At 37.5% G+C, this 15664-nt stretch overlaps 1 protein-coding gene across 5 annotated transcripts; it reads left to right on the top strand.

The window, feature by feature from the left end:
• The first annotated feature begins 9194 nt into the window (after positions 1–9194).
• On the top strand, positions 9195–10888 carry LOC135652768 (protein G1-like4). Of its 5 annotated transcripts, none has more exons than XM_065173992.1 (3): positions 9195–9341; positions 9527–9603; positions 9903–10888. In XM_065173992.1, the coding sequence occupies exon 3, from the start codon at positions 10010–10012 to the stop codon at positions 10625–10627; it is 618 nt and encodes a 205-aa protein (XP_065030064.1). In that variant the 5' UTR covers positions 9195–9341; positions 9527–9603; positions 9903–10009; the 3' UTR covers positions 10628–10888. The 5 variants fall into 5 exon arrangements, with proteins under 5 accessions (XP_065030064.1, XP_065030067.1, XP_065030066.1 ...); XM_065173995.1 differs by having other exon boundaries at positions 9733–10888; XM_065173994.1 differs by having other exon boundaries at positions 9222–9341; positions 9537–9603.
• The last annotated feature ends 4776 nt before the right edge of the window (positions 10889–15664 follow it).

Below are 15664 nucleotides of genomic sequence, written 5' to 3'. Positions count from 1 at the left end.
GTTATTTTCTGAATCCTCCAAGAAGATAAATAATAGTGTACGATTTTCTTACATTTGAAAGTTGAAATTTGTTCTTTTTTTCCCCCCTTCTCTTGGTGACTTTAAATTTGATTCTTGTGCTCAGGTGGGGTTTTTCTTATTTCATCCTTCATCTATCTTTTGTTCCTTAATTTTGTTGCTTTGAATAAAAGCATGGAGTAGTTACAGTCAAGTTCTTGGAGCTGCGAAGGAAAACGACAATTTTTAGTGTATAAGAGCATCCGGTTATGATGACAAGAACAGTCATGAATCCAACCAAGGTTCTGCAAAGCTACCGTGCTCAGCACAGGCATGCGCGTGAACGCTTTTGATTCTAACCCAGGACATCAGGCCTATAAGGACATCAGGCATGGTGAGGATCATGACGAAGGAAGCTGCACATTGTTCATGGGGCACTATGGTTTATAAAGACACCCGCACCTAGGTCATCCCTTGGAACAATCTCTGCAGATATATGCTAGAAAAATGTGGCACCTTGACCAAGAGAACTATGCCCCGGGGAACTATCAAGAAACTATTTTAATGGATTATTCACAAGTTATCAGATTGATGCAGCAATTACTATCCTGAAGGAGCACTCTACTTCCCAACTAAACTGAGTGTATGCCATGTTAGTAGCTTCCTCTCAGTTTCTCTTTAATATATATGACTTTTAACTTGTTTTGATAGTCCGTTTCTGTGCCATTTACCCTTATCCCATCATTTTGGGACTTGCACTTTTCACTGGTAACCATGTATTGACATGATTACATCTTTATAAAATTTACTAGGTACAACTCAGCCTTGCTCACACTTCTCTCTCTTTCCCACTTCTGTTCTGCAATCCCAACATACTCTGCAGTGTAATTGAGTATGCCCTTTGTAAGTTCTAACTATGCAGCACTTGATTTTTATATACTTGACTTTGTCTTGTGAGATGTAATCTTTCAAGCTTTCCTAGGTATAGCAGGTGTTTGTGCTGCGTTATGCATGCAATGAAAGCTGTTGATATATGCCACTAACCCTATTATATTATTTCTTCTGTCATCTGCAGCTATTCCATTCTCCTCTTGCATTGCATATGAGATGCCTCCTGATTCTTGTTGTCGCAGGCATTTGTGTGTTATCTTTTCAATTCAGTTTAAGATATAGGTTTCCATGTGTGTATAGATATAGTGAAGGAAACAATGTGGTAGGCACTTATTTTCTTATTATTAGCTTTTACACACAGAATTTTAGTTTGATTTGTTTTCAATTTATATGGATCTCATAATGCAAAGCTTTCATCAGAGTAGATCCTACCATCAGAATGTGGATAGTTTTGAAGTGTTTTATTCCCCTTCAAAGTAAAAAAGATTCTGGTATTAGCTAATTTTAACATGTTGCTGAATTATAAATATGCTCCTCACCTGTAATTACTTATTTATTGTTATGAAATTGAAATGCCATGCATCTCTTCAGAAGTTATATTTTTCGTACATGTTATTTCAACAGTGTAAATGGGAAGCAACAGAAAACAGAATAAATAGAAATAATCTTATTTTTGAGTTATATAATTTTTTTTATATTATAAATATTGTTATGACCTAATGATCTAAGTTTGGTTCATGGAAAAAAAATTTCTTCTTATGTCATATGGTTGCATATATTGAGTCTCTCTAGAGTGCATATTGCATGAGCCTCATGCATTGAAGATATTTGTAGTATATGTATAATGAAAAGAAACATCCTTAGGTATACATAGTTGTACTAAATTTTTAATAATGACAGGTTTATACATATTTCTGTGTTTATCTGCCTTCTTAATATCTTACACTTATACCTTCCTTATTTGCTAGATTGAACTAACAAATTTTGCATCTATCTTAAGCAGCATTATGCAACCTTCATAGAAATGATTTTAGTAATCTATTTATGTACTCTTGTACAAACTGTTTATAATCTAAGGTAGAAAGGTTCAGGCGACTTTTGTTTGTTATGGAAGATGGGAAGTTCCTTTCTTCTTTCTCTGTGACATGACTTTTCTTAATGAGCTTGGCATCGTGGTTTGTTTTTAGTAATGACTGGTTCCCTGACACTAAGTTCCAAGATGCAGACCCACTTCTAATAAACTAGATTACTAATGAATTGGAGAGGAGTACTTAATACATTATTTGTATTTATTATGCTCCTCGTCTTATGTGGCTGCATTTTATGGTTTAGCTCATTAGCTAGTTGTGTATATTGTCCACAATCATCAAATTCATCAAAATTAATGCATGTTTGTAATTTTCAGTTGCTATTAGCTTTTAAATCTGTATCTTTGTTGTTGTTTTTCCAAATCTACCCCTGGGTGGTGTTTTTATCATCTAAAGTGCAAGGAGTATATTAGTTCTTTGTTCTTAGACCTTTCAATATGAATTAACCCTCTTTCGGTTTTTTCATATTTGTCCCAAACAATAGATTCCCATTTCAGATTTTATTGGGGTACTGAATAATCGATTCCTGTTCCAGATTTTATTTGGTTGTTCATGACAGTCCATTCAGGTGTCCTTTTAGTAATATGGACAGTAAAACATACAGCCATGTCATCTTCTATACAAATACAACTCTCAGTAGTTCTTTTCTTGAAATAGTTAATGTACAATCTAGTCATCCTATGGTTCTACTGCCTTGTGTGTTCTTCTACCTGCAGCATAAACAAAACTATTAATAGGACAAACTGAAGGCTCACCTTGAGAAACTTCTACTACAGATGTTAACCATGACCTACAAGTTTCTGATGTAGATTTTTTAGGGCTAGAGTGCAAAATTTTTTACATTTTTATTAAAGACCATCTTTGTTGTGGTGGTAGTACATTTTTTTAAAGTACTCATAGGGTTGTGGACGTTATGGACAACTTTGTCTAGATTGCATAACTGGTGTGGTCTCCTTTGATTGTTAAGTTAGATTCCCATGGTCTTAAAAAGAGAAGTTGCAGATTAGAGGGTGAAAGGGGATAGTGAATAAATGTCAACTGTGAGAGTTTAAAGCTTATCTACCCTACCTACTCTATAAGCAAGATCTACTTGGAGAACTGAGCTGAGGAGGTTCAACCCAAGTTGAATGTTGCTATGTGGACAAATGAGACCACAAGGACTTCCCCTCTAATGATTACAATGTTGAGCATGTGCTAAGATCAGAAGGGCACAACTGATTACTAACCAAGACTTGACTGTGCACCATTTTAGATGTCATAATTGTCAATGTGCTGACTAAGCATCAACATAGGTGATTAATATGGAACCATTTGAATGGCCTATATTTTGCCCCCAGTAGTGGAGATGGCTTGCAAGCTTGGAGCTTCAATTTGGCTGAGCATGCATTTTAATGGTTTATTTTCAAGTATCTAGAATATTTTGATTTGTAAATACAATATCATTTTTGGCTTGGCTGATGTGTTTCTAGATTCATGCTTGTTTGCCACACATGACTAATACCGATGCATAATAATGAACAGTTGAACACATTTATGTTGATGTGGCTAGACAACAGATTAGTCATACCAACCATTCTGTGCCATGCTGACCATTCTGTGCTTGCATTGCCAATAATGCAATATATATTAGTTTACTCGTATCTCTGAAGAACTTGGATAATAGATCCATAATACAGTGATATGAGCTAGCAACTTCTACAAGCCTATTTACCCAAATGTAAAACTGGCTTTCCAAAAATTAATGTTGCTATGTGGTGACAATTATCCAAAACAACTTGCCAATAAAATATCCTAACATAGTTTTTCATTAACCCATTTAAGCCAATCTAATCCAACTTAAGTTTGGTTACAGGAAATAAGATCAATTAACTAGTGAGGTCATTATCTAAGATTAAGTCTTTGCTCATTCTTCTTGATAAGATTGTTGTAGTTAATGGGTTGGCATGGGCAAATTAGTTCACATGCTAGCTTGTCGGCCAACTTGCCAGTGAGTTTTGCCTTTTCACTGGTGCTGGACTTTTCTTACTTTTCCCATAACAAAACTTTCTTGATGATCTGGACACCATATATGGTTGGAGGTTATAGGATATACAGATCAAAATGGTACATTCTAGACAAGATGTGTGACTCATCGCAAACTTCTTACTCCTGTTATGGTTTATTTATATAAAGTAAATTACTATTTTATGAATGTAGATTCATAAAACAGTCCTCTATATGAAATGAATTTCGGAAGAGTTGATTTTCACTAGAAGTGGAGATCCTGATATGAGGAATTTTCATTGCATTTATAATTTTTTTTAATCTTTTCGGTATGTGATTTCAAAAATAGGGTTTCTACTCCACATCAATATCAGATAATAAACATTAATTTCCTTATGGATTGTAATATTATGAGATTTGACATCAGTAGACAGCCAAATTAGAAATGATAATTGAAATCCTCACTCCCATGATTCTGTGCTATCACTTCTGTGATTCAATTAAACAACTTCAGTCTTGACAATGCAGTTTGGACCTTTTGCTACTACTACATTAGCAAGGGGACCATCTTAATATTTTGCATGTGACTGACTTGATGGGAAACAAATCATTGTTTGATTAGCTGCCTTTCCAAGAATGATGACAACCTTTGTATGGTAGAAAATTGTTGTCATGTATTTATCTTCTAGATGAATATTGCTTCTATAGAAAATTGCCTTTTCTACCTTTTTTTTTTATATATTACATATGACTGCTGAGATGGTAGTCCCTCCTAACTGTCAACTGACTCAGCTCTACTTGATCCCTTCTTGCCTAAATTTGTCTGATTTAGGACAGCTTAGAGGTTGATATTCAGGTCAAAATCCAGGGTGCAAGGCTTTTTTCGATTATATATATAACCTTGTAATGTTTTATCAGTCTCATTACTCTTTTTCTGATTGCTATTCTGGGAGTTCTGATAAAGGTGGTTGAAATAAATGGGTATGGTATAATCCTTAAAGTGCAGAAATTTTTATTTGCTGATTAGGTTGGTGTAAATCATGTTTCTAGATATGCAATCATCCAATTCAATGACTTGGTTGTCACTAGTTCTTTAGATAGTACAAACCATTTGTCATTTGGCATCACATAGTTTTGAGATATCCTTACATAGTAAATCCATTTTGCAAGTCTAGTTTTGACATTTTATTTACATTAGTAAATCCATTTTGCAAGAAAGATCTAAATAAGAAGTTTAGACAGGCATAGATGCAAGATTATCATAAAATAACAACACCAGTAAAATTTAGGTAGAGTACATCAACAAGATTTATAATGCTTGCAGTCTACTAGTACTTAAGAAAACAGAGAGTTAACCGCAGCCCAATAGACGTTTCTTGACAGTTTGAACCTTCTGATGAAAACTATCTTTATGAAACATTTATTACCGATAATTTGTTTGGTGAAAAATTTAGGAATCGACCTTGATGTTATTGCTTGCTTAGGTGACATCAAACGATGTTGAGCATTCTATATCTTTATGCTGGAGTGCTTGGTTTTGTGAATGATTCATCTCCATTACGGATCACATAAGTGTTAAAATTGGTTGATTATTCGGAAATTTTAAAGAAACAAGAATGAAAAATGAAAGATGATAGCTAAAAAGTTCAAGAGTTATTGATGGTAGGCTACTGAACTGCCGTTATGGTACTAAACAAATTTTAATTTGGTTTTGGAACCATTCTCAGGTGCATGTTACACTTTATTTAAAAAATATATATGCTTCTCAAGGAATAGTGTCTAGCTTGGTTCTTTCATGTACTTGACACGTGCACTCCGTTTTAATGATATTTTTTTAGTTTGATCATGGTACATCAACAAGAGCTAGATACAATTCTATACTGATGTTGTTTTAATGTAGTAATACTTTTCTTTTCTCAGTTCCAAATATCTGCCTTTTTGGGTGTTTCAATGGTTCTTCACAGTTCTCATGACAGTGTTAATACTTTCTGAGCAAGATCCTCGTCCAGGACTCTGGAATTGCCAGAGTAAATTCCCTCTTTATGAGTTCTTTTGCATCATAATCTCAATATTTGAGAACTTTGAGGCATGGAAGTGTACTAAACCCTGCTTTTCTCTAAAAAAAAAGATGTTCATCAAGGAAAACTGGGCTTGTTGAGGCATGGAAGTGTACCAAACCCTGCTTTTCTCTATAAAAAAGATGTTCATCGAGGAAAACTGGGCTTGTTCACCTCTGATGCCTCGCTGCCTACCATTTTATACGGGAGGTGAGTTGACAAAATGTTCCTTCTGTTTTCTCCAAAAGGCATTAAGAGCTTGTCGTCCGTCATTAGAATCCTAGACCTAAGTGCAGAGCTTGTACTTTCTTAAACTTCTTTGTATCTCAAAGCTATCAGAAGTTTCACATTCTTCATTGGGTCCTGAATTAATAATGACTAATGCTAGATCTTTCTTGCCAGTTACATTCTGAAATATTCTGAGATGTATGTGGAAATCAATGAGAAAGGAAGAGGAGGGTTGTGAAAGAGGCATCTTTGCAGGATAAAGAGAGAAACAGAAACATTGGTCAGATTAAAATAATTGTATGATTGTTTTCCTAGTACTATGGGATTACTAATTCTTCACCTTGGTTTTGTTACCAGATTTAAAAATGACTACTTTGATGGAAGCAGAACCTGCAAGCCTCCTGCAAGATTTTGGGGTGGAAAAGAGATGTCTGCTGTCATCAGGAATGAGCAGGCCTGCAGATAAACCCTAAGCAAGATCGTTCAAATGGCTCACAAAACCCAAGTAAGGCAATTCTATAGTGCCAATTATGCATGTGCTCGCTGTCTGTACAATACACCATAAGTTCTTGATTGTCTATATGAGCAAGTTGCTGTATGGTTCAATCTTTTTTGGTGGCAATTCCCAAGTCAATTCATTCTTGATTGTCTAAACCCAAGATTCATATGTTATTGCTGATCCATATCCCATCTAATTGCTCAGTAGAGTTTATGTTGGGGATCCAAAATAATAATATAAAAATGGGATCAAATTAAGGAATGTTTTATTATTTTAACAATTAGAGAAGCCATCCATTTTATTCTGCAATAGATTTACAATAAAAAAGAGAGAGAGAGAGAGAGAGAGAGAGAGAGAGAAAGCAGCCATCATTAGTTTCCTTGACATTACTATAATCAGTGGAGCCAAATTGACCAATTTATTCTTGAACTCCTAATGTTTTGTTGATGTTGTTGAGGTGTATTATTCCCTATTGACCTTTTCCATGGTGTGCAAACTCTCTTTGAACATTGCCATGGTATTTCTACTATGATTTCCCATGGTGTGCAAGCTCTCTTTAGCTCAAAGGTCTTATGGTTTCTCATCTTTCTAGATCATCCAACACTGCAAGCCACTTGGGTATCTTTTGGTAGATCTCAATCAATCTTCATCCTTTTATACTTGCTCATTAAAGCTATGCAGTGTCTTTAAAAAGAAAAAAACATTGTCATAGAATTAAAAAAGTCTTTATATTCTGCTATCTAAAATGTGATTTTATGTATTATTTTATTTGACTTTGGTACTATGTTCAAATGAATTAGGTAGAAATGGTTGGTATTGACATATAATGCAGGGAACGAAGAATAATAGGAAGATTAATATGCTCTCTCTCTCTCTCTCTCTCTCTCTCTCTATCACACACACAGACATTAATATGCTCTTAAATTTAAGTACCAATGCATACATCGAACTAAACAGTATCCTCATCAGTGTGTTTGTTGAAATAGTTGGCGTGCATAGAATGCGAAATAGACAGACAATTTAATCAGGCAAAATTGGTGGAATTATGGATCCAACACATGAATAAATATTTGGTTTTCTACTAAGTTACAAGTAAAAATAATATATTATAATCATGTATATCTCCGTTGTGATTAGTAAGAAATTAATGATTTATTATTATCTCCAATCAAAACAGTCTTATTATAAGCACACTCTAAGATTGCAATGGTTAGCTTTCTTTCTTTCAGTGCAAGTGAGCCATGGAATTAATGATGCAACTCGATCATTATAATTCGCAGTGTGCATCTAATCATCTCTCTCTATCACTTATTTGAGGAGACTGTCATTAAAGTTCTTTACACTGTTCTTTGTCATGACCAGCACAACACTTGGTCGCTCGAGCACTTCATTATTTCCATGGATGGTAGGCCAACACGATGATGCCTGCACTCACGTCTCTTTTCTCGCAGACAACAAGATTCAGAATCTTGCAGGCTTAGCTGATGCTGCTCTTTGCATAAATATTATTTTGTTGTGCTGACAAGTATTTTTCTATTTTACTTACTAATCCAAGAAAAAACTTGGATTTCTTTCCCAAAGCTTTTCATTTCAAGAATTTTTAATATCTAAAGTATTATTATGTTTATCCTTTGGATTAGTTATAATATTTTTAATAATATGTTATATTATTTTTAATAATATTAGAAGGATCTTTAGCATTGTATAAAAAATATTATAATATAGTATTTTTTTATTTTTTAAACAATAATAGAAAATACTATAACTTAATATAAAAATATAATATTTTTATAGTATTTTTTTTAATATTATTAAAAATATATATATAATATAGTGTAAAAAATTATAATTAAATCAGGATCTTAAGAAATTCTAAAAATAAGAACGTTTTCTAGAAAAATCGACAAAGAGAAGCTAATCTTTTACACTATGTTACATGAATCGATTTAATTATAATATTTTTACACCATATTGCAGTATTTTTAAGTAATATCAAAACAACATAATAATAAAATATTTCAAAAATAAAATTTTATTTTTAAATAATATTAAAAAAAAAATAAAATTTTAAAACTAAATATAAAAAATAATATAATACACTATTTTATAATTTTTTTAATATTATTAAAAAAATAAATATATTATAGTGTAAAAACATTATAATTGAATTGGGATCTGTTTATAGGAAAAATAATAATAATAAATGACTGGAGATATTTCAGTTAAGAAATTCTAAAAATAAGAACTTTTTTCGTAGAAAAATCGGCTCATTTTTTTTTTTGTTATTTTTTGGGGGGTCGGGGGGGGGAATTGATTTATCACAATATGATATTGTGAAGGAAAACATGTTAATTACATGCATCTAATTGTGGAGGTATAATGTCACCCTCCACCCAAGTTAATCTTTTATCCTGTCACATCACCTTTCATCCCACTGTCAACTTGTCTCTCCATCCACCAAAAAGAACCCTGTGCTTCTCTCTCTCTCTCTCTCTCTCTCTACAACGCTTTCTTTTCCCAGGAAGCCAGTAGCATCCTCCCCCTTTTAGACCAAACATCTCTGCAACTGCTGGACTTTCTCTCCGCGCTCACAAGCATGTAATCCTTCGATCGCTCGCTCTCTCTCTCTCTCTTTCTCTCTTCCAGAGTCTTTGCACCCATCACCACCGGGAGTGACCTTCTCCTTCAGGAGGCTTCCCACCTCTATCTTGTGATCCCCCCCCCCCCCCCCAATCTCTCCTTTCCCTCACCTTCTCTTTCATGCTAATCTGTGATCTACTTAGTATCTGTCAGGACCACAGCTTGTTGAGTGTTCCAATCCTTCCTCGCTTCTGACAACAGATCAGCCGCAGCCCTAAAGGTAAAAATTCCATTCTTAAACTCAGCTGCATCTCTCTCTCTCTCTCTCTCTCTCTCTCTCTCCATCTCTCTCTCTCTCTCTATATATATATCTGGCTCTCTCTCCCTCTCTCTCTCTCTCTTCCCTTAGGGACTCCAACATGGCTTTGTGGAAACGTTCTCGACGCCAGCCAAAGAAAACAGCATGAGTATAAGCCAATTCAAGAAGGGAAGAGCATTGTGGATCTGCACAAACCTCCTCATCGTTTGATCATCATCATCGTCATCATCTGAGTTCGACTCATCTGACCTTTTGTGTAGGCGCAAGAAGTAACGAGGAGGAGTAACAGCAAGTGGAAGAAGAAGAAGAAGAAGAAGAAGAAGAAGTAGAACAGAGAGAGAGAGGGAGGTCATTTCATCTATCTTCCATGGACTTGATACCTAACCCAGACAGCCCCCACTCCGACCACAGCGGCGGCGGCGGCGGTGTTGGCGGCCCCAGTAACAGCCCCCACTGCTTCGCATCTTTCTCATCCGCCACCCCTGGCGCAGCACCCTCATCCTCCTCCTCCTCCACCACCTCCTCCTCCTCCCCGTCGTTGAGTCGGTACGAGTCACAGAAGCGCCGCGACTGGAACACCTTCGGGCAGTACCTCAAAAACCACCGACCGCCTCTCTCGCTCGCGCGGTGCAGCGGCGCCCATGTGCTGGAGTTCCTCCGCTACCTCGATCAGTTCGGCAAGACCAAGGTGCACACTCAGATGTGCCCCTTCTTCGGCCACCCCAACCCTCCGGCTCCCTGTCCGTGCCCTCTTCGCCAAGCCTGGGGCAGCCTCGACGCCCTCATCGGCCGCCTTCGTGCCGCCTACGAAGAGAACGGGGGCAAACCCGAGTCCAACCCCTTCGGCGCTCGCGCCGTCCGCCTCTACCTCCGTGAAGTCCGCGAGATCCAGTCGAAGGCCCGCGGCGTCAGCTACGAGAAGAAGAAGCGCAAGAAGCCACAGCAGGATCAGCAGCACCCTCCACCGCCACCCGCCGCAGCCTAAGCTCCGCTACCGACTCCATCCCACTGGCATCTACGAGGAGGCTTAGCAGATATGCCTTGAAGCCTTCCTCTCTTCTCTTCAACTCTCTCTATATGACTATTAGCTACCAATGTGTGAGCCTTTTGTTTTCTCTTCATCGAGCTTATTAGTATCATTCTGTTTATGTCACTCCCTTTTTTTCTTTTCCCTGTTTTCGATTGAACCTTGGAACAAATCGCTACTCTTTATATTACTACTTCATGCGATATTGCTTTGCCTTCACTGCTCTCGCTCTCTCAGTTTTGTGATTGCAAGTGGGAGGAGCTTCGGAGGAAGGCAATGGGAAAGTAGCAGTGTTTTATATGCTTAATATCTACCTCCTCCCAGTGTGATTATTAGTCTGGCCAGTGACACCATGGCAAGACAGTGACTACTGTACTTGGACTCCGCACCTCATTGCTCCGGTACTGTACTCGAGATCTCTGATCTCTTGGCCTGCGCCAAGGGTTATCTATTAACAGTAAGTAACAAGGAAAAGGACGTGAGGTGCTGCTGCTGCTGCCCCCCTCTGTGGGTTGGAGCCGAGAGCTTTGAGGTGAAACTTAGATTCTGGCTGCAGAAAAAAGTTAATGATTTACTTGATGTGTCATTTCCACACACACACACACACACTCTCTCTCTCTGTTTTCTTTTTCTTTTTTGTTGATATCAAAAATGGAGTCGATTATGACCTTTTCAGATCATCATGTTACAGTACACAAGGATTGTTTGTCTTCTGCATGATCAGTTATCTTGGCCTCCTCCTCGATTTGTTGCTTTGCTATATCACCGGTGGCCTTTTCCTTTGTTTTTTGGGGTGGAATCGATGACTTACCCCAAAGAATAATAATGTGCTTTTTCGTGAGATTTAATTGATATACTCACAAGCTAATCGATTTCCATGGCAAACTCTTAGGAGAATACAAGACTGACAGGTGCTTGCACAATAGCATCCTTACGTGAAATAGTAACAAGTAGGCCAGACAAAAGTTACACTATTCATTCAACCAAACTATTTCATGCTGATGACACAATCTAAGCGTGTGGAGACTGGCATTTTGGGAACTCACCTGTGTTTTGTTTATGGTAGGATGAATGATATGAGTCTTTCCAATTACTATGGTTGTAGTTAAACAATGGCTTGCTTGCTTGCTTGCTTTAGTGATTGATCTTAGACACAGCTTTCTTGTCTTCCCTACCGGTGGTAGTTTCCCAAACTTGCAATGCTTCTTCCTTTTTGAGCCACATTTGTTCTCATGTTTATTTGGAGGTTGCTCATGGCATGATAAACTTACAACATCCATGTACTATTTATTATAAACTCTTATGCTACTACAAGTGACTCTAATATAGGATTATGACAAGATTCAACTTGGAACATCCATTGTGAGATAGAGGCCATGTGTGCTAACATTATCACCATGTGCTCATTGATCATGGAAAGATTGAAAATGTTGATAGCATAGATTGCTTGCTAATTTCTTATGTGGTTAATAAGGGTTCTGTCATGCATAGCCAAGAAAATAATGCTATGTTGGTGTCCACTGTGCAGCATTTTCATTAAAGAATAGGATGATAACTAAAGGACAATTTGTTCATGATGAACCACTGAATTTGAGGTCCTACATGTCATGCATGATGGTCAAACCCTACATCGTAAACGATATCCGAACACGATGAAGGTTATCGTAATCTAAATCATCCATTTGCTTCTGTTTCTTTTCTTAATTGATTTTATCATCATTGTTGCTGCCACCATTGTCATCACCAATTTAAGTTTTGTTTTGCTGTTATCTTTGCAATCGCTTCGGTAAAATGGAGACCGAAATCTAACTACAAGTGATTGTAACTTTGTGCTTCGTTTCATTCGATGATAGATGTTCTCTGCAAAAAATTCATGCATGTATTCACCCTATATTGAACCATGCTGTGTATATGCATCATTAAAATGTAGGGATTCTACATGTGAAATTGCTCATGATTTTGGTCTCAGAATGCTGTCAGCTGTTTATCCAAGTATTAGTTAGATGCAAAACATTTCTGTGAAAGTAGTGGTGTGACAATATATTTGCTGAAATGATGTTTTGAAGGTCAAAATTAGATCCTGATATAATAATGCAGCTATCTTTATATATAGATATTGATTGAAGTCTCCAAAGAAGTTGTCACATTCAAGTGGAACAACTGATAGTCTCATCAGTTTTAATTGAATGTATAATGAATTGGTGGTCATTTCTTACTTGATATGTGTTGGTCTAGATATTTAAGACACATCATGTCTGATCCAAGTTGATTCAATTGCAAGTTACATTTTGATTAGCTAAATGGATCTCTTAGGTTTCTTTCTTCCCTGATTTAGAAACTAGACAAAACTTTCTAATACAAATGGACAGGAAAATAGCTACAAGAAGTAGCATTGGGAAGATCTACAATGTAAAATCCATCAAGAAAGTTCAAAGTAGATTAAATAACAGTTTCTAGATCTCCACATCCAGATCTTAACTTAGTACCTTAACAAGAAGCACAATCTTGATGAGCACTGAGGATTAGCTCTCATGCAAAGGAAGGGAAGCAGCTACAACTAATAAGTTTAGGGCTTCATCAGCATCCACTTTATGAAAATTATAAATACAAAACATTTTTGGATTTTTTTCTTTTTTCTTTTACATTTTTTGGTTTTGAATACAGTGCCTGTAATTTTGTAATCTATGATTCTTAAATGAGTGAATGAATCTTGAATGGTGTAAGTGGACAAATATAATGTTGTTGTATAGGACTGATTCTGAGATGTGACAGATACTATAACAAGTATTTCTGGTGATTGTGCTAAGAATTCTGTATTTGCTGATATTATGGATCAATACACTGAGCAAGAAGAGCTCAGGAACTATCAATCCTCCAAGGCATGACATCACAACAAGATTTATTTTCTCTCTCTCTCTCTCACACACACACACACATTGCCTTTGATCAATGGTAATACTTAACTCATTCTTTTAGTGTTTAACTCGCTTTGTTTTCATTAATTAGTCTTCATTATGAATTAGAAATGATTGATGTCTATGATTAACATCTTGTCAATGAAGGATTCATATGCCCTGCCAATTTCTTGTAGAACCTGTTTTGCATGTATTAGGTTCTTGTAACCTTAGTATTCCAGTCACTGTTTTATTTGAAATATTTTGGAGAAGTTTTATTAGAAATATTTATCATAGAAAAGTTTGGTTCCTTTTTTTCTTAATGGTTCATAAGTTTATCCCAACACAAAGCACTGAGCTTCATCAAGTTTCACTTTTTTTGAAACTGAAGTGTCACCACAGCACAGATGAAACCTTGGGAGATCTCAAAATTTGTACAAGATACATCACTCCCAAACATAGGAAAGAAACCACACACTTGCATGTAAGGTGCAAGTTTTATTTGATGAGATGTTATAAATATATATATAAATAAATATATATATATATATATATATATATATATATCAAATGTGTTAATTGATGTGATCAAGCCATTTCAATTACCTATATGTTGTGGAGAATATATTGCCTATGATTCTGAGGAGACTGAGTAATATTTGCCTGATCCAAGTGGTACTCCACGGATCAAACACATCCTATAAATTCTCTATGCTTGAGAGATGAGGCTTGAAGTCTTCAACCTCTGCCAAGATGACTGTAACAGCTGCAAGTTTTCCTCTTCGTTTCTTTTATGTTCTTTTCCCTCTTGTTGTTGTTGTTGTGGAAACATGAAGGTGAGGACAGAAGTTGGTAGAGATTGTGGCGTTGGGGTGCGTAAGCTATCGATATCTATCAAGCTTAGACATCGGCATGCCCCTAACTCTTAGAGCAGGCTTATAATAGTACGTGAGGAGCATGCTGTGCGTTAGGGTTCGCAGTGCAGATATCTACTGTACTGCGTGTCACGTACGACCTCCTGTGCATGCGCATGAGTATGTATAGCGTTCGGTACACGTTACTGTAACGTGTACGTACATGCTGTTTTCTACCAGTAGTATCGTACTGGTAGGCCTCCTTACGACGATTCGACGATGCTTGATGTCCTGAATTGAGTCACGACCCAAGGCTGCACACAACCTGGGACACGACGATATCGGTGCTCTTTCTCTCTCTCTCTTGATCTTTTCCTGCACCAGCACAGTACGTGTCACAGAACTCATGCGTGTGCGCATGTGTCAGCGCTGCGCACCAATCTATTTGTGGATCCCCCCTGCGGTGCTGTCATGCCACTGTAAGAAGCAACAATGCAGCACGGTGGCCGTGGGATCCTCGTATCTACCAAGGAGAGACGACAGGGTCAGATCCTGCATCGAACGAAGCGTTCACCGGACGACCTTCTTCCCGGTTTTCCTCAACGCTGCGAGTGGACTTTGGCCAGCATCCTCGTTGCAAACTCATGACATGTGATACTTACTGTAGGTGTGATCTCTCTTCACAGGCTTCCTCATCTGCAGGAAGAAACCAAAACCCGACGAGTTAACTGCGGCAGTTGACGAAGCATGCAGTGGCCAAAAAGAATCTAACCCTATAGTGATGAGTGAGTGCTACAGCGATCGGATCCATGTGACGACCTAAAGGAGAGGGCTCGATTCCTAGCCTTTTCTTGAAGAGCAAGCAAGCGGGGAGGGATGGTCAGCAGCGATGGCTCTCACAAGCTTTTCTCGGGGTGGAGGAATCCATTGGTAACCGCGGGAGTCGTGACCTCCATCCCGCTTTGACCTCTCCGTACGGTCAGCCTTCGACCCCTTTTCCCTGTACATGTCTGCTCTCTCGTGTCCGATATGTAGAATAATAGTGCAGTGCTGATGGTGTGGTACATTAACTACGCCTTCCTTCTTCATCCTCCGCTTGAACGAGCGCAAGGCTGCAGGAGAGGACAGGGAATCAGAGAGAGACAGAGAGAGAGAAAGAGAGATGTTGGGGTCACGCAGGACAACCGTGGTTTGCCGTCATTGATTCCAGAGACAATGCAGACAGCTATGACTGGGGTACTTGTTGC

Source organism: Musa acuminata, chromosome BXJ3-11 (assembly GCF_036884655.1).
Source record: "Musa acuminata AAA Group cultivar baxijiao chromosome BXJ3-11, Cavendish_Baxijiao_AAA, whole genome shotgun sequence".
In the NCBI taxonomy this organism is placed as follows: Eukaryota; Viridiplantae; Streptophyta; class Magnoliopsida; order Zingiberales; family Musaceae; genus Musa; species Musa acuminata.
This window is presented reverse-complemented; position numbering and strand designations above follow the sequence as displayed.